This window comes from Antennarius striatus, chromosome 3 (genome assembly GCF_040054535.1).
Source record: "Antennarius striatus isolate MH-2024 chromosome 3, ASM4005453v1, whole genome shotgun sequence".
Lineage (NCBI taxonomy): Eukaryota > Metazoa > Chordata > Actinopteri > Lophiiformes > Antennariidae > Antennarius > Antennarius striatus.
Window position 1 is genome coordinate 8,291,600 of NC_090778.1, and position 26,094 is coordinate 8,317,693.

General features: G+C 42.4%; 1 protein-coding gene across 1 annotated transcript; it reads left to right on the plus strand.

Annotated features, from left to right (window-relative positions):
- The first annotated feature begins 5,538 nt into the window (after positions 1–5,538).
- On the plus strand, positions 5,539–25,245 carry LOC137592191 (solute carrier family 12 member 2-like). The gene is made up of 26 exons (XM_068310156.1): positions 5,539–6,265; positions 7,546–7,668; positions 7,853–7,928; positions 8,672–8,767; positions 9,063–9,202; positions 9,291–9,401; positions 10,826–10,934; positions 11,081–11,208; positions 12,879–12,963; positions 13,229–13,377; positions 15,378–15,485; positions 19,024–19,147; positions 19,224–19,325; positions 19,521–19,676; positions 20,794–20,893; positions 21,084–21,195; positions 21,304–21,444; positions 21,622–21,728; positions 21,980–22,059; positions 22,128–22,268; positions 22,749–22,868; positions 23,007–23,118; positions 23,223–23,309; positions 23,637–23,772; positions 23,855–23,922; positions 24,725–25,245. The coding sequence occupies exons 1-26, from the start codon at positions 5,840–5,842 to the stop codon at positions 24,858–24,860; spliced, it is 3,273 nt and encodes a 1,090-aa protein (XP_068166257.1). The 5' UTR covers positions 5,539–5,839; the 3' UTR covers positions 24,861–25,245.
- Positions 25,246–26,094: the final 849 nt, after the last annotated feature.

Sequence of the window (26,094 nt, forward strand, 5' to 3'; positions counted from 1 at the left end):
CATTAATGTCCCGGAAACATCCACAAATCTTTTTTCCCTGAAGTCTCAACATCTGGAGCCTTGAGTTTAGCTTCATCTCCTGATCTCAAAGACCGACAAATGGGAGAGGGTCATCAGCTCTAAGTTTGTTTCTCCTGGGGATGACACTGATGGATTCACCCCATCCATGAAGTCCAACCTGCACCTGTTGTGTTAACTGGAAGGAGGCAGCCCCACAAAAACTTGTGAAAACCTCCAAAGTGAACAGAACATAAAGGCCAGTGATTAAATGTCAATTAAACTACTGTTAGACTGAATCAGCCCTTTGTGAATGATTCCCATTGTTTGTTCAAGTAATTCTACCCTATACCCATCATGCAATGGGAGGTTTCTAAGGTGACCTGACTATCAACAAAAATGACTGCTGCACCAAAGAAGGCTCACCAGCATAAGTGAGTACTGATAGAATTATTATCATTATATTGTTATTTTTTTTATTAGCCATTGTAGACCATATGTGTCTCAGAAGCTTTTTCTTGTTAACATGTGTAAGTAAAATGATACACATAGCAAACCTGGAAACATGACGTTTCTGTGGTCACAGTTTGCAATGTTGTCTTAAAGCAATAAGGCGGATTTGGGACCTGGTGACCTTACATTTATTTATTTATTTATCCAGTTTATTTTCTTCTTTCCAGACATGTTATTACATTGCTATAAGATTGAAGAAGAGCATTTTGGCCTCGCCATGTTTCGTCTCTGTGACAGATTTTTGGTGAAATCATTTAATGTGCAAAACTTTGCACATTAAATGATTTCACCAAAAAGATGCGAATCAAACCTACGACTTCCATACCGGATCGGTCGAGGCCCGGGTTAACAACAACCGCCATCGGTGCTGTTGACCTACAGGGCGCCGGTGGAAATTGGATTACCGTTGGTCAAAGAAGGAGAGGAGGAAAGTGCGTCCGCTCGTAGAAAGAGAAGAGGAACATCAAGAGTATAGGACTAAGAGTAGGGACGTTGAATGTTGGAACTATGACAGGAAAAGGTAGAGAGTTGGTCGACATGATGCAGAGAAGGAAGGTAGACATACTGTGTGTACAGGAGACCAGGTGGAAAGGTAGCAAGGCTAGAAGTTTAGGAGCAGGGTTCAAGTTGTTCTGTCATGGTATAGATGGGAAGAGAAATAGAGTAGGAGTTATCTTGAAGGAGGAGTTTGTTAGGAATGTCCTGGAGGTAAAAAGAGTGTCGGATAGAGTGATGATTCTGAAGCTAGAAATAGAAGGTGTGATGTTCAATGTTGTTAGCGGGTATGCTCCACAGGTAGGATGTGAGCTGGAGGAGGAGAAGTTCTGGTCGGACTTTGATGAAGTGATGCAGAGCATGCCTAGAAGTGAGAGAGTTGTCATTGGAGCAGACTTCATGGACATGTGGGTGCAGGAAACAGAGGTGATGAGGATGTGATGGGCAGGTTTGGTATCCAGGAGACGAACGCAGAAGGACAGATGGTGGTTGACTTTGCAAAAAGGATGGAAATGGCTGTAGTGAATACTTTCTTCCAGAAGAGGCAGGAACATAGAGTGACCTATAAGAGTGGCAGTAGGAGCACACAGGTAGACTACATCTTGTGTAGACGGTGTAACCTGAAAGAGATCAGTGACTGCAAAGTAGTGGTAGGCGAGAGTGTAGCCAAACAGCATAGGATGGGGGTGTGTAGGATGACTCTGATTGTGAGGAAGATCAAGAGGGCAAAGGCAGAGCAGAAGACGAAATGGTGGAAGCTGAAAAAGGAAGAGTGTTGCATGACTTTTAGGAAGGAGTTAAGACAGGCTCTGGGTGGTCAGGAGGTGCTTCCAGATGACTGGACAACTACAGCTAATGTGATCAGGGAGACAGGTAAGAGAGTACTTGGTGTGTCATCTGGAAGGAAAGTAGATAAGGAGACTTGATGGTGGAATGAGGAGGTACAGGAGTGTATACAGAGAAAGAGGTTAGCCAAGAGGAAGTGGGACACTGAGAGGACTGAGGAGAGTAGACAGGAGTACAGGGAGATGCAGCGTAAGGTGAAGGTAGAGGTAGCAAAGGCCAAACAAGTAGCTTATGATGACTTGTATGCTAGGTTGGACAGTAAGGAGGGAGAGACTGATCTGTACCGGTTGGCAAGACAGAGAGATAGCGATGGGAAAGACGTGCAGCAGGTTAGTGTGATTAAAGATAGGGATGGAAGTCTATTGAGTCTATTGAGAGAGAACAAAGACTAGAAGAGGTGACTGTTGTGGACCAGGATGTAGCAAAGATTAGTCAGGATGAAGTGAGGAGGACATTGAAGAGGATGAAGAGTGGAAAGGCAGTCAGTCCTGATGATATACCTGTAGAGGTATGGGAGTGTCTAGGAGAGGTGGCAGTAGAGTTTATGACTGGGTTGTTCAATAAGATCTTAGATAGTGAGAAGATGCCTGAGGAATGGAGGAGAAGTGTGCTGGTGCCCATTTTTAAGAACAAGGGAGATGTGCAGAGTTATGGCAACTACAGAGGAATAAAGCTGATGAGCCATACAATGAAGTTATGGGAGAGAGTAGTGGAAGCTAGACTAAGGGCAGAAGTGAACATTTGTGAGCAGCAGTACGGTTTCATGCCAAAAAAGAGTACTACAGATGCAGTATTTGCTTTGAGGATGTTGATAGAGAAGTACAGAGAAGGCCAGAGGGAGCTGCATTGTGTTTTTGTAGATCTGGAGAAAGCTTACGACAGGGTGCCCAGAGAGGAACTGTGGTATTGTATGAGGAAGTCTGGAGTGGCAGAGAAGCATGTTAGAGCAGTGCAGGACATGTATGAGGACTGTAAGACAGTGGTGAGGTGTGCTGTAGGTGTGACAGAGGAGTTCAAGGTGGAGGTGGGACTGCATCAGGGATCAGCTCTGAGTCCCTTCTTGTTCCCTATGGTGATGGACAGGCTGACAGACGAGGTTAGACAGGAATCTCCATGGACTATGATGTTTGCAGATGACATTGTGATCTGCAGTGAGAGCAGGGAACAGGTGGAGGAGAAGCTCGAGAGGTGGAGGTTTGTCCTGGAAAGGAGAGGAATGAAGGTTAGCCGCAGTAAGACAGAATACATGTGTGTGAATGAGAGGGACCCAAGTGGAAGAGTGAGGTTACAGGGAGAAGAGATCAAAAAGGTGGAGGATTTTAAGTACTTAGGCTCAACAGTCCAGAGCAATGGAGAGTGTGGAAAAGAGGTGAAGAAGCGTGTACAGGCAGGATGGAACGGGTGGAGGAAAGTGTCAGGTGTGATGTGTGATAAAAGAGTTTCAGCTAAAATGAAAGGAAAGGTGAACAAAACTGTGGTGAGACCAGCGATGTTGTTTGGTCTAGAGACAGTGTCACTGAAGAAAAGACAGGAGACAGAGCTGGAGGTAGTAGAGATGAAGATGCTGAGGTTCTCTCTGGGAGTGACCAGGAAGGATAGGATCAGGAATGAGTACATCAGAGGGACAGCACATGTTAGAGGTTTTGAAGATAAAGTCAGAGAGGCCAGACTGAGATGGTTTGGACATGTCCAGAGGAGAGATAGTGAATATATTGGTAGTAGGATGCTGAGTTTTGAACTGCCAGGCAGGAGGCCTAGAGGAAGACCAAAGAGGAGGTTTATGGATGTAATGAGGGAAGACATGAAGGTAGTTGGTGTGAGAGAAGAGGATTCAAAGGACAGGGCTAGATGGAAGAAATTGATTTGCTGTGGTGACCCCTGAAGGGAAAAGCCGAAAGGAAAAGAAGAAGATTTAATGTGCAAAACTTTGGTTCACAGTGTTTGAACCAATTGTCTCTTCATCTCCATTTTGAGGCAATACTCTCACATCCCAACGTTCTCAAGACGACATCCTATGATCCCCAAACTGTATGTGATGCCATGGAAACAGGACATGGTGAACCAGAGAGCCCTCGTGAAGGTAGATACAAGGGAAGGAAATATACATACCATGTGAAAATGTTCAATCATTTTCAGTGGATGTGTGTGTGTGTGTGTGTGTGTGTGTGTGTGTGTGTGTGTGTGTGTGTGTGTGTGTGTCAGAATGCTGCTTTGGCAGAGATCCCCGTTGTTCCCCATGAGGAGTCGTTGTGGTTTTGTGGTGAGGAGCGTATCTGCCACAATCAGGATTCTGGTAACTGCGCATCTTTATCCTCCCCTTCCTCACCTCTTATCCAGAGAGGACTGACAGCTCATCGCTCCTCTCACCTCTCCAGGTAAAAAATACCCTCAGACCTCATTCCTCATGGTCATGTTGGAATCACATATACAGTCTAACAAGTTGGTTTTTTTTCTGTTTTGACAAATAATTTTGATAATCTCTTGAATGACATGAGGCAACAACAAACCAGTATATCATGTTTCCATCAGTTGTCCCTGATGGAATATGTGTTAATCCTCTCTTTCCCTGCAGGTATAACAGCTCAGTGGTGACAACCAGACACCTCTACCAAGCCTGAAGATGCAGCAGAAACACCAGAGGGCATTTAGAGAAGCAATACCCCTGTCAAGCCCAACCGTAACCCTAACCTACCCTCCTCTGCCTCTGATGGGTTTAACATGGCAAAACATTTTGTAGTCCTGGGCTGAAAGAGCTCTGACTCCCTGAGAAATGTTACTGAGTCCTTCAGAGGAGCCCAGTGGTTTAGGTGGGGAGGCTTCATGATACATGTTGGTTATGCTACTTTATGATTATTCATGCACTTAGTTATCATACTGTGAAAATGATCTATCAAACACACAGGATCATGCAATAAATGTGTTGTGTCAGACTCAAGTAACAATGATAATGATTGGAAGGTTCTTAAATCTTCCTGATTCACAACAAAATCTGATCGTCAAGTCAAGTTAACAATACGTTCACTATCTTAGTCCTTAGGTTGGTTAAGATTAGTGTTTTAAGTATAACTGGTTTAACACGGGTTCTGACTGTCTGTACTTGTACTTTATTTATTGTACAGTGATTCTCTGTAGTATTTAGAATGTTGACAAAGAAAGCAATTGTTGTTCCTTATGCTAATCACATACACACCCACATGCTTCACCTCCCTGTGTACCAGTCTGGGCCTCTGAGAGAATGTGTGTGACCAGTAGTGATGTTAAAGTGCTTTGTTTCATGCTACCACACACACACACACACACACACACACACACACACACACACACACACACACACACACACACACACACACACACACACACACACACACACACACACACACACACACACACACACACACACACACACAATCGTTGAGGTGGCTCTTTAGTCATATGATGATGGTTCTGCTTCAGACGTTGTACCCCAACACGTCCACAAACAGATTTACGCACCAGCATTATCTCATTCTGACGATCACACATTCTCAACTGCACGCGCCAGGACGCGTGCCAAAGTTTGATGCGTAATGGACACCGAACATTTCGTTTCCCTCCCCCTCTCTGTCGTTCCACCGACATGCTGGGACGTCTCTGGAGTCCAGAAAGAGGAGGAGAAGGATGACAATAAGGTGTTTGAGTCATCTGAAGGGACGATACCCATTTAGTGATGATGGACAGATAGAAAGAGACCCGGTGACACACAGAGAACGGGTTATGTTGTCTTTTGCGCACTGAAAAGCGACTTGGAGCATCCAGTTAACAGCATTTCTCCAAAATTTCTGCAAACTTATTTTTAAACTAAATATTCAGTTTGGACTTCAGATTTGTGACGCTTGTTTGTAACTAAATGCTGCTGCGCCGTTGCACGGACCTCACCCAGGTTTTGGATTCGGTATTTAAGTGTTTGCATCAGTGACCTTCAGACAATTTTGTCGTTTTCCGAGCGGACATGTCGGGACAGAAACCTTCTCTGAGGAGCCGCTTCCAGGTGGATGTGGTAACAGAAGCATCATCTGCCTCACCTACCCCTGTCCCACCCGCGGGATCCAACCCCTCCGAGGAATCCAAAAGCCGGTTCAGATTAGTAGGCTTCCTGGATCCGGGCGCACTTGGCAGCGCCATGGACATCGGCCTCCCGCCTGATGTGTTCCATGAACCGGACACGGCGAGGAGCGACTCCGTCAGCCTTCATTCAACGGGAACGGGTCACACCCACGTCTCAGACTCGCACTCCAACACTTATTACATGAGGACCTTCGGACACAACACCATAGATGCTGTTCCCAACATCGACTTCTACCGACAGACTGATGCGTCCTTCGGGGAGAAGTTGACCAGACCGTCACTGTCGGAGCTGCACGATGAACTTCATAAAGTAATAAAAGTCCATACTTTTAATGAGTCCATCGTTACAGCACGTCAAAAATCTTCTAATGGAAATATTCTATACTTTACTCTCATAAATTACGTTAATGTGGGGTGTAGTTAGACCTTTACGCAGAGTATCATTTGAGTGGAAATATTTGGAGAAGAGACATTTTATCTCTAAGCAGATGAGTAGTAGATGAGTTCCTCCAGGCCTGAATGATCTTGAAAAGAATCAAAATGTATTCTTAAGAGTACAAACACTATAATAATAATAATAATAATAATAATAATAATAATAATATATATGTTAAAAGCAGAAGCCTCATCTAAATATTCATTCGATTTCAATGTTGAGTGGTCCACAGGTTACATATGTCATGAACATAGAACATTCCCCTGTCTGACTAATATCTGACACCCTGAGTGGGCTCAGTGACATTATGACCCTAGGCATCCCCTGCTACAGTCCCACTCCTCTGATACAATAGGTATCTGTGACGACAAGTATTGTACATCAAGACTAAGTATTCTGCCCGCAGAACACTAGATGAGGTTAGAACTCTCTTTACAATAAAGTAAATAGGATTTGTGTGTGTGTGTGTGTGTGTGTGTGTGTGTGTGTGTGTGTGTGTGTGTGTGTGTGTGTGTGTGTGTGTGTGTGTGTGTGTGTGTGTGTGTGTGTGTGTGTGTGTGTGTTAAGATTAACACATGCTGTATGGTAATTATCACTTGATCTTTGCATGCTATGTCGGTCAACTTTCTGGGGCCGCAAACTGGACTACCCACCAATCCTTGGCATTATGAATTAAACATGACTCTGCACACTTACAGTTCTCATGCATTTTCCAGGAGTTGTAAGCATAGGTAGTCGAACGTCTTTTGAGAAAGTTATGTTATGTTGTGTATTTGATATCAAAGAGTAATTGCAGGTTCAAATACTGATTGGTAATTTGAGATTACCAATGTTCAATATGAGACACCTGTTACTGTTTTACCGTAAACAGTGTCAGACAATGCAAACTGTCGTCAACACTGTCAACATTAAAAAAAATTGCTTTTTTTTACATGTTGCTTATTATATCTGTAAGTTTTCCTAAGCAAAGTTTCTTTGTGACTTTGGACTAATTATTTGGATAAAAATTCAAATTAAAGTAATTATATTCAGATTTACTGAATTATATTCAGATTTACTGATTTTTCCAAAGAAATATTACAGACTTTCACCAAAGCTTCATTTTCTCTGGGGGCTTTTTGACATTTTTCATCCTTTCTATGATTGATTGTCAGGGGCCACTTGAGGATGGTCTGGCCAATGGAGAAGAGCTGTCAGCCTCTGAGGAAGCTGCAGCCTTGGCAGCAAAGGAGGCAAAAGGAGGAACAGTCAAGTTTGGTTGGATCAAAGGAGTCTTGGTTAGTGTTGAGAAATAATATTAAAGGAGCATCCCTATGACGCTTAGCCCTGTGGTATTAAAGTTGGTTTGATTGGATAAACATTACTAATAAGGGAGATGACTTTTAAATTTAAATTTCATTTTAGTACTCTTCTCCTACTTTCATGCTGATCCACACAAATTCGCCTGGCTGTGTGTTGCAGATCCGCTGCATGCTGAATATCTGGGGTGTGATGCTTTTCATCCGAATGTCCTGGATTGTTGGACAGGCTGGAATAGGTAACTACAGGAGAAATCTAGGCTCCTTTTCTGGGCTGTCTGGGCTGGCAGACAATAAAAGGAAAGTTTTCAACTTTTCCCAGTATTGATTCAATTATTTGTTTGGTTTATTTCCTGTTTGCATGAACACTCTAAAAGTTGGGAATGGATTTTCATGAAATTTTTTCATGATCAAGGAATTGTTTTAAAGGCCAAACTATCGTGGGACAATTGACTTACGTATATCAAATCAGGAATCAGAGCTGCACTGATGGATGTTTGTGCTCTCCAGTTTCTGTCTTGCTGACTTTAACTCAATCATTCTTCACCATCCAGCTGGCAAAATTACTCACTAGAGAAATAATTGTGGATTAATAAACTGCTGAAAGATGTTTCCAGTAAAGGCATTATTCGATGACAAGTTATAGTAAATACTATTTGAAACTATAGCAGCCAGTTGTTTGAAGAAATCATGTTTGTTTTATCCAAATGTTTCAAGAAGTTTCAAAAAATCGGCAAATGTATTGTTTGGTTCGATCTTTTTGTGCAACATGCTCACATTAAAAAAAAATAGAACTAAATGACAGTTTTATCCATTAAGGCATCATAAAATTATTACCAGCAACTGAAGTAAATATGGCTGTTCAAACTAATGAAATAAGATGTTTAATAATTACCGGTAAGTTAAACACAAAGACAATGACAAGACAAGTCAAGACAATGTTTTCTTCTTGTTGTTAATTGAAGTTATTTTCATCCAAAAGGACTGACCATCGCAATCATTATGATGGCCACTGTGGTCACTACCATCACCGGTCTGTCCACCTCTGCTATAGCAACCAATGGCTTTGTGCGAGGAGGTGAGACAGAAAAGTCTATTCCCGTCTTTATGCCTTTATATGTTTTTTTATTATGTGCTAACAACTATCAATCACAAACAGTGGTAAAACCACGACCAGACCTTTTTCAAAATGCTGAGGTGACAGATGGCCTCATCTACCAATCTACCCCCTGGGGACATCCTGGGAAAATTGTTACTCAAATTTTATATTTAAAGCCTTGCCACTTTTTAATGGCTTTTTAAACACTAATGTCTACCAGTTAACTAATCAATGCTTGTATTGTATTAACAAGCATTGTGTCATTGCTGTCCAGGAGGAGCATACTATCTCATCTCCAGGAGCTTGGGGCCGGAGTTTGGAGGATCCATTGGTCTCATCTTTGCCTTTGCCAATGCTGTGGCTGTGGCCATGTACGTTGTTGGCTTTGCAGAGACAGTTGTTGAGATGCTTAATGTGAGAAACACTTTGGTATAACCGTTCAAATTGTCTACCGGTAGTGAAAAGATTATAATACCTTGCTTGCTGTGGTCGTCGGTTGCAGGATGTTGATGCTCTGATGACCGATGAACTGAATGATATTCGGATCGTTGGAACTCTGACCATTATTCTCCTGCTGGGTATCTCAGTGGCTGGGATGGAGTGGGAAGCCAAGGTTGGATACCTGCTATGCTACTACAGTTTATATGTCCATAGCTAACAACACATAGAGTGTACAAGTGAATTGAAGACATTTTTGATATTTTGATATAAATTATGAATGTCTTTTTAAGTGACAGCATTTCACTGATGTTTTATTTATTTATTTATTTATTCAGTTTATTTTTCTTCTTTCCAGACATGTTATTTCAACATATTTCACTTTCGTCAGTGCTAAAACATCATCAACAACATCCAAAAAAAAAAAAAGGGTTAACGGGTAGAAGCTATTGGCTTGTAAGATTCCCGTCCCCTAAATCATTAACAAAACATCTCTCTCATTAGAATATAAAATCAACAAACTCAGATATTAAAAGTCTTCAACCAGCTCATACACTGAATTCTGACAGACATTCATATCCTTATCCACTTCCAGGTGTTAGCCTTTTACCCTAGAGTATAGCCATGTTTACATTCTTCCTAGGAACACAAGGTTTGTTAACATCATAGATAGTCAAAACTAGAATTTGACTTTGCCAGTGTTCTCCACAAGAATATAATGATCTTATTAACCTCTTTCAGCAGACAGTGTTTATACAAGAATTAACCAGTTTGTTGCAGACACTTTAACAGCTTCACATGGTATTATATTGTCAAAAGATCTCAACATGCTCTTTAAAGTCTCAAGTTAATGTTATTCCATGTTATCACAAATACATGTTGTTGTTTTTCTGGGTTTTTTTGTTCTTTTATCCATGTTTCTGACATCAATGATGTTGATTTTTTTCGACTGTTTCATGAAATACTTGACGTGTCCAAAATCATAGAGCTCCCAATATTGAAGTGACTCTGTTGTACTGATCTTTGGTGTAGTAACAATTCTTGTCCGTCTTTATTCCTCATATTTCACCAACTCCTCTGCATTCTTAATCACCATTGTTTTCTCTGGTCCGGAGAAAGGCCATTTGTTTTGATGAAGTTGTTTGTCCAGGTGTTGTCGATCAGCCCATTCTTCTTCAGTTGTCGAGCTTTTTTAGGGATATCAGCATTCTTTTTAGTGAGATCCTCGTTAATGTAGACATTTTTTCCTTTCAGTTTGAAGCCATGTTTCAGAAGAGCTGTCTTGTGTTTTCGATTTTTGAATTTTATCAGCACTGCAGGTGGTCTCCTACCTCCAGATGGTAAGGTGACAAGTCTCAATCTAGTCCGGCTTGAGTACTGTTACTTCTTATCAGACTCACTTGTGGTGAGTTTGGATCAAAGTTATAGCTGTCATCATAATAGCTATGACCCTGATAATTAATGTTCTCCTTTGTTTGCTCCTCAGATTCAAATATAATCAATTCTCTATCCAATTTGATTAAGATCATCAACATATCATAAGAACCACTCTATATTAATTAATATATTTTTATTTTTTTGTCTGTCTCTTTCTGTTAGGCTCAGATTGTCCTCCTGGTGATCCTGCTGGCAGCTATTGCTAACTATTTCATAGGAAGCTTCATGTCCATAGAGAGCAAGGAACCCATGGGATTCTTCGGCTACAATAGTCAGTCTGTGCTACATTGGTGTTGACTACAATTAATTTTTTTCTGTGGTCCAATAAGTCAGACATGTCCTAGTCTTTTTTAAGCATGGAATATTATATTAAATTTGTAGAATGACTGGTATATGTGTTATATTCCCTTCCTACAGCTGCTATCTTCTTAGAGAACATTGGTCCAGATTTCAGAGATGAGGAGACTTTCTTCTCCGTATTTGCAATTTTCTTTCCTGCAGCCACTGGGATCCTGGCTGGAGCAAACATATCTGGAGATCTCAGTGTAAGATTTATGTTTGGAATCTTATATTAAATGTGAGTTGAAATCCTTTGGTCCCCAAACCTGAATCCCTTCGGATCCCGGCTGTGCCTAGTCATTCTGTCCATAAAGATTGTTAATAGAGCCAGTGATAAAGGGAAGCCCTGCCGTAGGGCAACATGCTCCTGGTCTGACTCACTGCCGGCAATGCGAACTAAACCCCGCCTTCGGCCAAACGGGGATCAGGGACCCTAACTCCCCACAAGATACCACGAGGGATGCAGCTGAATACCTTCTCCAGATCCACAAAGCACATATGGACTGGTTAGACAAACTCCCATCTTCAAGCGCTCGATCAGAGTGTAGAGCTGGTCCAATGTATTGCGACCTGGACAAAAACCGCATTGTTCCACCTGAAACTGAGGTTCAACTAATTGTACAGTATAATCTTCCTTTCCATTACCCTAGAATATAGTTCTACTCAATAATAGAGTGGAATAGATTAGATAGAGTAGATCTTTACTCAATAAAGTTCTACTCTACTCTACTCTGGACTTCCCTGGGGAGGATGAGAAGTGTGATCCTCCCGTAGTTGTAGCACACTCCTGTCCCCTTTCTTTAAAAATTGGACCACCATTTCAGTCTTACAACCCAGAGGTACTGTCCCCGACTGCCATGCAATGTTACAGAGATAAGTCAGCCAAGACAGTCTCTGCATATCCAGAGACTTGAGGTAATCAGGGCGAATCTCATCCACCCCTGTTGCCCTGCCACAGACAAACTTGGCAACCACCTCAGTGACTTCAGCTCAGGTGACAAACAAGTTCACCTCTGAGACTTCCGCCTGTGCTTCCTCCATTGAAGACATGGTAATGGGATTGAGATCCTTCCCCTGCCCTGTAAATATCCAGACCCATGGACAGAGGCCCGGCCATCTCGAATACAAGCCCCAACTTCGGGCCTGGCTCCAAGGAGGGGCCCTGATTGTCTCATACCGGGCAACATCATAGTCCTTGATTTGTTTCTTGTCATAGGGATGTTTGAACTGCTCTTTGTCTGCCCTGTTGGTGAAAGTCAGAAACACTCAGCAGCTTCAACTGTTAGGTTGCAGTAGTGATGGAATTGGCGGTGTGTATACCAGTTCTGATAGCAGTCTTGTTTGCTCTCAGAGGTGCAGCAATTGAAAAAAATATTTCAAACACTTGATTTGTGTCTTAGCCATAAAGTCATTTTGGTCCTACATTCTAAGTTAAAACTCTCTGGGCCAGTGCTAATCCGACTGAGCAAATAATTAATTGTACAATAATTAATGGTACATCTCCAGGATTAGCCTCAGGTCCTTTCTTTCTTTTTCTTTACATTTTACCGTTAGATTCTTATAGCTACAAATTAAACATTATTTATGTTTATATACAGATGATACAGCACTTTATGTGGTTGATATCCTCTCAATATTCATGTAAGTACAGTATTATTTCAAAAGCCCATCTTATGGTCCACCTTTATTACTTTAAGAGAAAGAAAAACACCTTTTCTAAGTTAAACATTATAATTTTTTTCTGATTGATTTGAGAAATTCTGCTGCATTTAAAGCTTAGATGCTTATGTCCTTTCAATGCATTTATACATTTGTTGTGCAACTGTTTTTCAGCTTCGCAGAAATGAACTCAAATTCATTATGTCCACATCTTTAGGACCCTCAGTCGGCGATCCCCAAAGGAACTCTGCTGGCCATCCTCATCACAGGAGTCACCTATGTGGTTGTTGCCATTTCTGCAGGTATTATAGAGTTTAACTCTTAATAACCAAAAGACTTATTTATTTAGGTTCTATTAAATATATATTTTAATCTATTTTTTGGAAAATTACAAGCCATATATATACCTGATTTTGTCAACAGTTTTGTTTAATTCAATGTAAATCTGAGGCACACCTTTTTTCTGTTCAAGTCCATACTATAGTGGTGATTTTAAATATTAAGCTGAAAGTGAACATACATCTAAATACTGTAAAGGTGATTGAACCCAGGGTTTTTCTCCTACAGGTTCTTGTGTTGTCAGAGATGCCACCGGTGACCACAACGATACAGTAACAGATACTGTGAACTGCACCGATGCTGCCTGTACACTGGGTTATGACTTCTCCATCTGCAAGGAGGGGGGGTGTCAGTATGGCCTGATGAACGACTTCCAGGTATCACCACAGCTTAGAAAGAGACTCTGCTCACTCAGGGCTAGATGTGAGGAAAATTGATTTCAGAATTTTCTAGTGATAATCACTACATTGTGTACTTTTCATGAGTCACATTATAGACCTTTCTAAGAACTGTGATGTGAGTACAGTGAGCAAAAGGCATTTCATGTCACTTAGAGCACTCAGAATGTAGGTTACGTAAAGACCAGCACACACTCGTAATGTGTACGTCAAAACACCCACAGCTATTGTTTTCCAATGGAAGCCCACACACTGGCGACGATGCCGTGACAGGATACGACACGCTCCTGTTTCCCATTGTCGACACACAGCAACACTCCAGAACAGATTATTTCATCACATTCCGTCCCAGGATAAATCAATTCAATCAGTTCATCTTGACAGCATGTTTTTTTTGGATGTGTGCAGCATGTTTCACTTCAAGTGTCGCTTGGTGCTATTTTGCATTGTCAGCGTTCGTAGACCTATATTTCATCTGCAAGACCAGGATAAGCCTAATATTAACTTTTTTATGTAGTTGTAAAATTTGTATAACTGTGTGGTGGCAGTTAACTATTTTAATTTTCATTACGAAAACACACACTGTATGGATTTTAAACACACACTGATTGCATTGCGAATATGGTTATCTGTGAGCACAAGACACAAAACAAGTTTTTTTCTTCAAATAAAATATCCTTGTATTTCATGCCATTTATTACTATTTCATCTCAATTTAATTTCATACCACATTGAATATGTATGATCTGTTCAAATTTATTTTCAAGTGAGTTATCTATCCGTCATTGTATGATTTAAATATTCTTTATTCTAAATCCTCAAAGGATATTTGTATTGACGCAATATTGATTTTATATGATGACACCTCTGCTCACTGTATTAATACCTTGATGATAATAACAGATATTAGATGATTGCTATTTTAATTAACAAGTTGTCTTGATTGTGTGAATCCTGTGAGACTGCGGCTGCAGTGCTGATAGATGCCTTTCTGTGTGTGTGTGTGTGTGTGTGTGTGTGTGTGTGTGTGTGTGTGTGTGTGTGTGTGTGTGTGTGTGTGTGTGTGTGTGTGTGTGTGTGTGTGTATGTATGTTTTGTATGTGTGTGTGTGTGTGTGTGTGTGTGTGTGTGTGTGTGTGAGAGAGAGAGAGAGAGAGAGAGAGAGAGAGAGAGAGAGAGAGAGAGAGTGAGTTGCTTCCAAACGAAGTGCAGCGGTGATAATGGTGACGGTTGTTTTGAGTCACAAGGTTCTTGCTGGTTGGAGACGTAGCTGAATGAAAGCATTGACAACATCAACCTACACACACAGACAAACAGACACACACAGACACACACAGACACAAACACACATACGCACCCCCACACACACACGCTCACACACACACATACAGGCAGGCATCTATGACAGCACAGCATCAGTCTCACAGGATTCACACGGTCAGAAAACTTGCTAAATAAAATAGCTTCCATCAAATTTCTCTTAGGGCGGCATGGTGGCAAGGTGGGTAGCGCTGTCGCCCCACAGCAAGGCGGTTCCAGGTTCAAGTCCCGGTCTGTGCCGGGTTTGCATGTTCTCCTCGTGTCTGCGTGCGTTCTCTCCGGGTTCTCTGGCTTCCTGTCACCTCCAAAAACATGTGCTTCAGGTTAATTGGCCATTCCAAATTGCCAATAGGAGTGAGTGTGTCTGTGCGTGTTTGTATGTCTTCTGTGTAGCTCCGTGGTGCACTGGCGTCACACCCGGAGTTTGCCCCGCCTCACGCCCTATGCCAGCTGGGATAGGCTCTGGCCCCCTGTGACTCACACAAGTGAATGAAGTGGGTGGGAAAATTAATGAATGAATAATTTTTCATATTATGAGTGAATAAATCCAGTGAGCAGAGGTGCCATATAAAATTAATATTGTGTAGTGAATAAATGCAAATGTGAAATTGTGTGTATGCGTGCGTATTTGCATGTGTATGTGTGTGTGTGTTATCCAGGTGATGAATCTGGTGTCGGGCTTCGGTCCTCTGATTTCTGCAGGGATTTTTTCAGCTACTCTGTCCTCAGCTCTGGCCTCGCTGGTCAGCGCACCCAAAGTCTTTCAGGTATGAAAATTTGTTCTATTTATTATTCCAGAACCAGCACCAGTTTGACTGAGCCCAGTCCAACCAGGTTTTCTTGGGCCTGAGCACACTCCCACATCCAAAGTCAATGATTTCACCACACATTATTAATTCATCCATCCATCTTCCACCGCTTATCCGGAATCGGGTCGCGGGGGCAGCAGCTTCAACAAGGAGCCCCACACTTCCCTTTCCCCGGCCACATCCACCAGCTCCGACTGGGGGATCCCAAGGCGTTCCCAGGCCAGTGTTGAGATATAATCCCTCTACCTGGTCCTGGGTCTACCCCGAGGTCTCCTCCCAGCTGGATGTGCCAGAAACACCTCCCTAGAAAGGCGCCCCAGTGGCGTCCGCACCAGATGTCCATACCACCTCAGATAACTCATTTCCACGCGAAGAAGGAGCGGCTCTACTCTGAGCCCCTCGCAAACAGCAGTGTTTCTCACCTTATCTCTAAGAATGAGACCGACTATCCGCCTGAGAAAGGCCATTTCCACCGCTTGTATCCGCAATCTTGTTCTTTCGGTCGTGACCCATCACTCATGACCATATGTGAAGGTAGGAAGATTGAACGATAGATGGAGACCTTTGCCTCTTGGCTTAGCTCCCTTTGTGGCAACAGTGCAGTGAAGTGACTGCAATACCGCTCCTGCTGCCCCAATTCTCCGTCCGATCTCACGCTCCATTGTTCCCTCACTTGTGAACAGGACCCCAAGATACTTGAACTCCTTCACTTGTGGAAGGACCTCATTCCCCACTTGGAGAAGGCAGTCCACCGGCTTCCTGCTAAGGACGATGGCCTCAGATTTGTAGGTACTGATCCTCATCCCCGCCGCTTCACACTCGGCTGCAAACTTGACCAGTGAGCGCTGCAGGTCACAGGCCAATGACGCAAACAGGATCACATCATCTGCAAAAAGCAGCGATGCAATCCTCAGCCCACCGTACTGTAACCCCTCCTCACCACAACTATGCCTCAATATCCTGTCCATGAAAACCACAATGAGAATTGGTGACAAAGGGAAAGCCTTTGAGAAGGCCAACAGCCACTTGGAACAAGTCCGACTTACTGCCGAGAACCCGAATGCATCTCACACTTTGGGCGTACAGGGATTGGATGACCCTGAGGAGAGGCCCCCTCACCCCATCTCCCGCAGTATATCCCCGGGGACCCGATCATACGCCTTCTCCAAGTCCACAAAACACATGTAGACTGGATGGGCATACTCCCAAGCCCCCTCTAGGATCCCTGCAAGAATAAAAAGTTGGTTCGTTGTTCCATGACCAGGATGAAGCCCACATTGTCCCTCCTCAATCTGAGGTTCGACAATCGGCCGGACCTTCCTTTCCAGGACCTTGGAGTAAACTTTCCCAGGGAGGCACACACCCTCTGGTACCCCTTTTTAAAAAGAGGAACCACCACCCCATTTCCACGCAATGTTAAAGAAGTGTGTCATCCATGACAGCCCCTCAACACCAAGAGCCTTCAGCATTTCCGGGTGAATCTCATCAACACCCGGGGCTTTGCCACCATGAAGTTGTTTAACTACCTCGGTGACTTCGCCCAGTGAGATTGACTCTAATCCCCCATCATCCTCCAGCTCTGCGTCTACAACAGAGGACGGGTCAGTTGGGGTAGTTGGATTCAGGAGTTCCTCAAAGTGTTCCTTCCACCGACCGACAAACTCCTCAGTCGACGTAAACAGTGTCCCATCCTTGCTGTATACAGCTTAGATGGTCACTTGTTTCCCCCTCCTGAGGTGTCGGACAGTCCTCCAGAACAACTTTGGTGCCGTCCGATAGTCGTTCTCCATGGCCTCTCCAAATTTCTCCCACACCCTCTGTTTTGCCTCCATCACAGCCGAGGCTAGAGTCCTTTTGGCCCGTCAGTACCCTGCAACTGCTTCAGGAGTCCCCAGGGAAAACATGCCCCTGAAGGCCTCCTTCTTCAGTCGGACAGCTTCCCTGACCTCCGGAGTCCACCACGGTGTTCGAGGGTTACCGCCCCTTGAGGCACCCAAGACCTTGAGACCACAGGTCTCAGCTGCAGCTTCAGCAATGGAAACTTCAAACATCGACCATTCAAGTTCGATGCCCCCAGCCTCCACAGGGATGCACGAGAAGTTCCTTCGGAGGTATGAATTGAAGTCCTCACGGACATAGTCCTCCTCCAGATGTTCCCAGTTCATCCGCACTACTCGTTTGGGCTTACCAGGTCTATCCAAAGGTTTCCTCCGCCAACGGACCCAACTCACCAGCAGGTGGTGATCACTTGACAGCTCTGTCCCTCTCTTCACCTGAGTGTCCAAAACACACGGTCGAAGGTCAGATGATACCATCACTAGATCTACCATTGACCTCCCACCCAGGGTTCTTTGGTTCCAGGTACACTTATGAGCATCCTTGTGTTTGAACATGGTGTTAGGTATGAACAATCCGTGACTAACACAGAAGTCCAACAACATAACACCGCTCGGGTTTCGATCAGGGAGGCCATTCCTCCCAATCATGCCCCTCCAAGTGTCTCCATCATTGCCGACGTGTGCATTGGAGTCCCCCAGGAGAACAATGGTGTCGCCGACAGGGATCCCGTCAAGGACCCCATTTAGGCACCCCAAGAAGGCAGAATATTCTGAGCTGCTATTTGGTGCGTATGCACAAATAACAGTCAGAGTTTTCCCTCCCACAGCCTTCAGGCGTAGGGAGGCGACCCTCTAAACCACCGGGGTAAACTCCAACACAGCGGCGCTCAGCCGGGGGCTTGTGAGTATCCCCACACCCGCCCTGCTCCTCACGCCTGACGCAACTTCAGAGTAAAACAAGGTCCATCCCCTATCTAAGAGTTTGGATCCAGAACCGAGGCTGTACGTTGAGGTAGGCCCCACCAGATCCAATTGGTAACGCTCCGCCTCCAACTGGTAACGCTCCGCCTCCAACACAAGCTCTGGCTCCTTCCCTGCCAGTGGGGACGTGACATTCGATGTCCCCAAAGCCAGCTTTTGCCACCCGGGTCTGGTCCATCGTGACCCCCTGTCATCACTGCCACCCATATGGCAGCGCACCCAACCCCATCGATCAGCCCTGTGGGTGGTGGGTCCACAGGGGTGGGAAGATTCCACGTTGCTTTTTCGGGCTGAGCTCAGCTGGGGCCCGTGGCAGACCCGGCCACTAGGTGCTCGCTGACGGGCCCTCCGTCCAGGCCTGGCTCCAGATGTGGGCCCCGGGCTTCCTCTGGGCAGGGTCACTTGTTTCCCTTTTTGTTCTTGCATGAGGTCTTCTGAACCATTCTTTCTCTGGCCCTTCACCTGTTTGCCTTGGGTGACCCTGCCAGGAGTACAAGACTCCCGACAACATAGCTCCCAGGATCCTTAGGGCACACAAACCTCTCCACCATGATGAGGTGATGGTTGCCTGGAGAGGACATTATTAACATTATTAATTATGCATTATAATTATTATCTCTGTCACTCTGAATATCTTTACAAATGAAATGAGTGTATTCTGTGTGCCATGATTCTAGGCTCTGTGTAAGGACAACATCTACCCAGGGCTGGGTGTGTTTGCAAAGGGTTATGGGAAGAACAATGAGCCACTCCGTGGTTATGTCCTGACCTTCTGCATTGGCCTCGCTTTCATTCTCATTGGTAGGGCTACCTCAAACACAAACTTTAATATTTTCCATGAAACATTTTATCGAGCTTCTCTGTTGCGGTCTTTCAGCTGAGTTGAACATCATTGCTCCCATCATCTCCAACTTCTTCTTGGCTTCTTATGCACTCATCAACTTCTCTGTCTTCCACGCCTCCCTGGCCAACTCTCCAGGTAATTTCTGTCACTTTGATGAGATTTAACTCAGCTCTATTGATGTCAAAGTTGACTTGAAATTCAAGTTTTAGAAAATGGCTCTATCTGGAAAATATTAGAAAATAAAAGGTCTAATTTCACTCACAATTCTGAAAAATTTTGGGAAAAATATTTCACACGTCTGCCTCAATTCATACACATGCTTGTCTACAGGTTGGCGCCCGAGCTTCAAGTACTACAACATGTGGGTGTCTCTGGCAGGAGCGATCCTGTGCTGTGTGGTGATGTTTGTCATCAATTGGTGGGCAGCTCTGGTCACTCTTCTCATCGTCCTCGCTCTCTACATCTATGTCAGCTACAAGAAACCTGGTAAGAAGCACCGATCTCACATTTTATCAGTTATAGCCACTGATAACTGTCATCAAATGAATTTCATGCATCAGTAAAAGAAAATAACTTTTATTTTAATAAACAATAGCCCTGCATGTCATTATAGAAAATCAGATTTTGATGATGATTTATCAATCAATTAACCTTTATTTATGTAGCACTTAATCACATCATCAGACATCGCAAATCATGTTAACAGACAGAAAAATCCAACAGAACCTTCCAGAGCAAGCATAAGCAAGAGTGGCAGGGAAAAACTCCCTCATTCAGGAAGAAACTCAAGTCAGGACCAAGGCTCTGGAGGGCAGTCATCCACCTTAAAAAGAAGTCTTGGTTCCAAATTCTCCGTTTCAGCATCAATAAATTCGGTGGTCTTTCACACACACTCATTCCTACGGGCAATTTGGAATGGCCAATCAACCTGAAGCGCATGCTTTTGGAGGTGGGAGGAAGCCGGAGAACCTGGAGAGAACCCACGCAGACACGGGGAGAGCGTTGCGAACTCCGCACAGACCGGGACTCGAACCTGGGTCCGCTGTGTTGTGAGGCGGCAGCGCTAACCACTGCACCACCTAAACGTAAAAGTATTGCATTAAATTATTATAGCAAAATATATTGAATCATAACTTCTGGGTTTTAATTTGTATCATCAACAGCATCTTGCAATGTATCACTGAGATTAAGCCATAGATTACATAAAAGTTATAGCTTACATTTTTTAAATTGTTTTCTACAGACATTCACAAAATGTCTATGATATGCATATACTATGTCAAACGTTTACATGTTAATGAAGCAGTATGTCATAACCTCCATTGGCTGTGGTTGTATTAGCAACATAAGTGTGAGGGTGAAGTTTCAATTAAAGTAATGCTAAAACAATCCAGTTTTTCTTCATAAAATAACACAAGTAAGAGAGAAAAAAGGAAACATGATTTACATACTTTATTTTATAAAGTAGTTCTGTTGAGAAACTCAGCTCCACAATGTACCGCTGTTCTGGGTACCATTTTTATTCAGCAACACTGGTCATAGCCCATCTCATTCCACTCAAACTGCACACAGTTCTAACTGGTTTGCCTGCTGTTTCCTGTAGATGTGAACTGGGGTTCATCCACTCAGGCTCTGATCTACAACCAGGCTTTAACACACTGTCTGAACCTCACTGGAGTCGAGGACCACGTGAAGAACTTCAGGTCAGCTCCATAGGCTCCATAGCACCATGACCTATTGATTGTATTTTATGCTTTACTATACAAAAACCTTCATTAGCAACTGACACAATTTTGTAGAAAAGGTAAGGTTTAAAGGAAGTTAACTGACAGCCTTCAAAATGTCAAATCCAGTCTTGAGCGGTGTCTCACCGACTGATCTCCATGGTTACAGGCCACAGTGTTTGGTGCTGACTGGGTATCCAAACTCTCGTCCCGCCCTGCTTCAGATGGTTCACTCTTTCACCAAGAATGTCGGCCTCATGGTTTGCGCTCACATCAGGAATGTGCGTACAGATAACAGTTGTACCTGACCGTCATTGATTAGGACGATAACATCACAATCAAAATCCACTGGTGGTTTATAGACATCTAACTGCCTGTTTCTCTCCTAGCTGAGCCGGCGACCAAATTTTAAGGAGTTGCATCAGGATCATGCCCGCTGTCAGCGCTGGCTGAATAAAAAGCGTATCAAGGCATTTTATACAAGTGTAATCGCTGATAACCTGAGACACGGCACACAGTTCCTCCTGCAGGTAGAAACACTTACAGCTCCAAACCTCTAAAACACATGACTTTTCCTGGCTGGTATATCACATCAATATATCACAATTTTCTTTATTAAAATACTGCCATTCGAAGAATGATATTAGATAATTCATCAGTTTAATTTTTTTTACATTTCACGTCATAATTCTGTTCTGTGTCTTCAGGCTGTTGGTTTGGGTAGACTTAAGCCCAACACATTGGTCATTGGTTTCAAGACCAACTGGGCTGATGGAGACATGAGAGATGTGGAGATTTACATCAATACTATACAGTAGGTCACAATACGCCTTTTAAAGGGGCCTAAACATTAGCTTCAGTTGATCTAGTTGTGTCTGTAGTATGGGATCATTTAGGCAACACAAATCACTGAAGTTCAATCCTTTTGTATTCTTATAAAAAAAGAATGAAAAGCAAAATATTCCTTGAGATATTAAAAATTAAATTGGAAGATGCTTTTTTGATGGAAAATTCTTCGTAAAAAAATTTCTTGGGGAACATAACATTACTTCTTTTGTGACATAGTGATGCCTTTGACCTTCAGTTTGGAGTTGTAATTCTTCGACTGCAGGATGGACTTGACATCTCTCACATTCCTGGACAAGGTACGTCAATGTGTTCCTGTACAACCCTCTACTGCATAGACTGTAGCTGACTCTGTCTGTGCTAATAGATGAGCTGCTGTCGTCCCAAGAGAAGCCTCCCATGGACCAGACGGAGGTGGTGGTCTCCGTCAGTCTGGCTAAAGACTCTGACTCTGACTCCTGTCCTTCAAAAACCACCAGCAATCAGAGCAGCCCGCTCATTATAAAAGGTAAACAATGTCATCGTCAGACAAGCGTGAACACTGCTCTGTCACCTCACATGTGTATCGTTACCTTTGATCCAGGTCGATCCAGGAGTGTCTATACACTCGATCTATTCACTCCTCTCAGGAGTGTATATGTATTTCTCAAACAGGGAACCATTCCAGTACACTCCAGTGACACAATGTATTTTGTGTTTTACATTTTTGTGTCTTTTTTTTCTATTATGGCACATTGAATTAAGGACACCTAAATGTATTTGTGTGATTAAAGAATACTTGCAGTACATACTAATGTTTTTTACCTAACAGATCTCCTGAACACATAGCCTTCCTTTATCAGGTTAATGTAGTAGCTAATTGGTTGTCTGGTCTGATGATCTCCCTTTTTTTATCTGACATTGAGGAGAGAAAGAACAAGAGGATTTTGAAACTATTTAGTGTGTTTTTACCTAGCCCTTTTTGTATTATGTCACATGATGTTGTCAGCTGCTGAGACCAAGTCTGCTCTGAGTCTGACCGACCAGCGTCTGTTGGACACCAGCCAGCTGTTTAAGAGGAAACAGGGCAAAGGAACCATAGACGTTTGGTGGCTATTTGATGATGGAGGTCAGTGTCTGAAATGATGATGATGACTTGCTCAACAAAAACTTACTGAGTGAATATACTACAGGTTAACAGTTATGAGAGGAAAAAAAAATCAAACATGAACTACAAGCAATAAGGTGGTTTTTTTTGCATTTGCAGGTCTTACTCTGTTGATTCCCTTCCTACTGACCAACAGAAACAAGTGGGGTGACTGCAGGATCCGTGTCTTCATTGGTGGAAAGATCAATCGAATTGACCATGACCGCAGGGCGTGAGTCACATAATCTACGACTTCATTCACTCAACAAATATTTCATATGGAAGGAAACATTATGCAGTGTTTTTACTCTGCCTGCTCACTGTGTGTCCCATCAGGATGGCCACTCTGCTCAGCAGATTCAGAATCGACTTCTCTGACATCAACGTCCTTGGAGACATCAACACCAAACCTAAGAAACACAAGTACAACATCTGAATGAATCTGCAGCTCCCTACGTTCACTCAAATGTGTTATGATTGATTTTCATTCAGCGAGCAGATGTGACACTTGATGTGTCAAAATGAAGTGACAGGTCCATTGAATCTATCAGGAAAAGCTACGTGCCATGACTTCAAAATAAAAGAGAAAGATGGTTTACATGGATTTAAAATGATATGGATAGCAGGATCTTTGAAATGCAACAAAAAGGCTTTGAATTTGTTGAATTGTAATTAGCGGATGGAGGGTTTATAGCTGAGTACTTTATGATATTGCTGTAAACAGAGTGTTCTCTCCATGTGGGTTTGCAGTAAGTTGTGCTTCAAAGAACTGATCGAGCCCTATAGACTGAAGGAAGACGACATGGAGCAGGAAGCTGCAGAGAGGCTGAAGGCCCAGGAGCCCTGGAGGATCACTGACAATGAACTGGAGCTCTACAAGGCTAAGGTCCACTCTCACAGGGAAAACATGTCAAGAGAGTTGTCTAACAAGAAAAGCTGAACGTTAACTTACTGTGTGTGATTTTCAGACCAATCGTCAGATCAGACTGAATGAGCTGCTGAAGGAACACTCCAGTACAGCAAAACTAATCGTCATGTAAGAACTCCAGAGTTCGTTTGAGTTTGTCCTCTTCATTATGAATATCAGATCCTACAGAATATTATAAGATACTTAATCATCACATGTTTTGTTTTGCTTTTTAATTATAATAAAACTCAATGTACCAAAAGTCATCAAAGCTGTGACAGGATTTGAGTTTGAATGTTAGTTCCTTGAGTTTGAGCTCATCTTGTACACGACTGCAACAAATAGCGAGTTTTATTATGGATGTATTGTTTATTCAGTAACAACTTCAGTAATTGTTTTTTATTATGAATATTGTAAGAAATGACAAACACAGGTGGACTGTCACCAGCGGGTTAAATGAGATGGGTACACAGGATTCACATGATCATAGTATTTTATCAAGAAAATTCAGGGCCATGCATGAAATTGTTAGTAAGAGTATACTAAATATGCTATATATATTATATCTGGCTAATTATAACTGACCCATTGTTTCAGTTGTACTTCTAGAAACTGTTGAGCACTTTTTCATAACATGATCATCAAGTTTTTTTCTGTATGAATCTTACTGAACACATATGCTGTCATTTATCATTTGTTTGGAAGAAAACTTTGTAGTATTTAAATTGGTTACATACATTTAATAAAGTTAGAAGTATTTTAAATGCACTACTAAATTAGTTTCAAATACTCCTGGTACAATTGTCAGGTTTAAAAAAACGAGGGAGAATTTTTTGTAAATCAATGGGAGTGTTTAAAAATTCTGTATTTTCTTTATTATTTTTCATCCTGTGTCCAATAAGTGCATTCATTTCTCCTTGTGTGTCTGTAGGAGTCTGCCTTTGGCCAGGAAGGGTGCGGTGTCTAGCGCCCTCTACATGTGCTGGCTGGAAACCCTGTCCAAAGACGTCCCACCTCTGCTGCTGGTCCGAGGAAACCACCAGAGCGTTCTTACTTTCTACTCCTAACCCACAGCCATAAAAGTGTGTCATAACCATTCACATATATAGAAACGTATCCTTGTTAATTTATTACAGTATTGTAACTTAAGCTGAAAAAAAGACCAGTTTTTAAAAAAAATTTTTTTAACAAGTTAATCAAAACCGATGGTCATTTAGTTTCTTTTACCTTCACTGATATCTGCCTTTTATGTGATGGAGTAATTAAAATGTGATTTAACAGATTTTGTATATTTTTATTTATATATAATGATGAAATCATTATTTTAGAATGTTTGATGATATTCAGCAGACATGTAATTGAGAAGATGTATTTTTCACTGGGTTTCATACAGCAACACCATCTCTGTTAACATTATCTGATATATTGTTTTATTAAAAATGAACTAAATTACATTTTCTTGTCAAGTCATTTTTTACACGTCTACAGTTATTTCCCAATTTTTGTCACGAGAGCACATTAGTGTTATGATTTTGTGTCATCAGTGAAAGAGTGGATACAAGACCAAATAGAAAGGATCACACGAAAATAAATCAAATTGACCTAAAAGCATATCTGATGTTTGGCCATTGTTCTACTTAGCTAATGTTTACAAGGTTTTTTGTTTTCTCTGGTGAGCTGGGATGCAGAAGTAACTAAATCTGCTCATGACAACCCGTGTCTAAATGTAATATGATAGTCAATTTTATTACCATTACAGCCAAACCATTTTTAAAAATATTATCACAGTGAAAAATGACTCAATGCAATGGTTGTCCAAGTGGACTCAACGGCCAGTGTAGGTGTCTCTAGAATTTACATTTAAACATCTAACGAAATACAGCATTTAAATAAAGTAGATGCTTTTTTTCCCTGTTACGTTGGCAAATAGTGACTTCTTGTGGACATTAAAGGCATTATTTTAGTTTTTTGCTGGTAATCATGAAAAATGTTTGTGGACCACAAAATGCACCACAAGATGGGATGGATTTCTGAATTTCTCACAGATGGAATTTCACAAAGTTTTCCAAGTTTCCTCCAGAGATGTAAGTATTTCACAAAAACTCATGAGTCTGGTATTTTATTGCCATTTGTTTTCTAGCAAATTTGGTAACTTACCTATCATTAAAATTATTTACTGTTACTTGTTTTAAAAGGCAATGCAAGTGATGAAATTAATGGAGGAATAAATGACATTAAAAAAATAATTTACGGAGAGATGGAAAAGTAATATTCCAACAGACAAATTTTAACGCAAGTAGT

Coding starts and splice junctions, on each gene's coding strand:
- LOC137592191 (XM_068310156.1), top strand. CDS start 5,840: ATGTCGGGACAGAAACCTTCTCTGAGGAGCCGCTTCCAGGTGGATGTG. Junction 7,929..8,671: donor TGTTGGACAGGCTGGAATAG/GTAACTACAGGA, acceptor TTCATCCAAAAG/GACTGACCATCGCAATCATT. Junction 11,209..12,878: donor ACATATCTGGAGATCTCAGT/GTAAGATTTATG, acceptor CCACATCTTTAG/GACCCTCAGTCGGCGATCCC.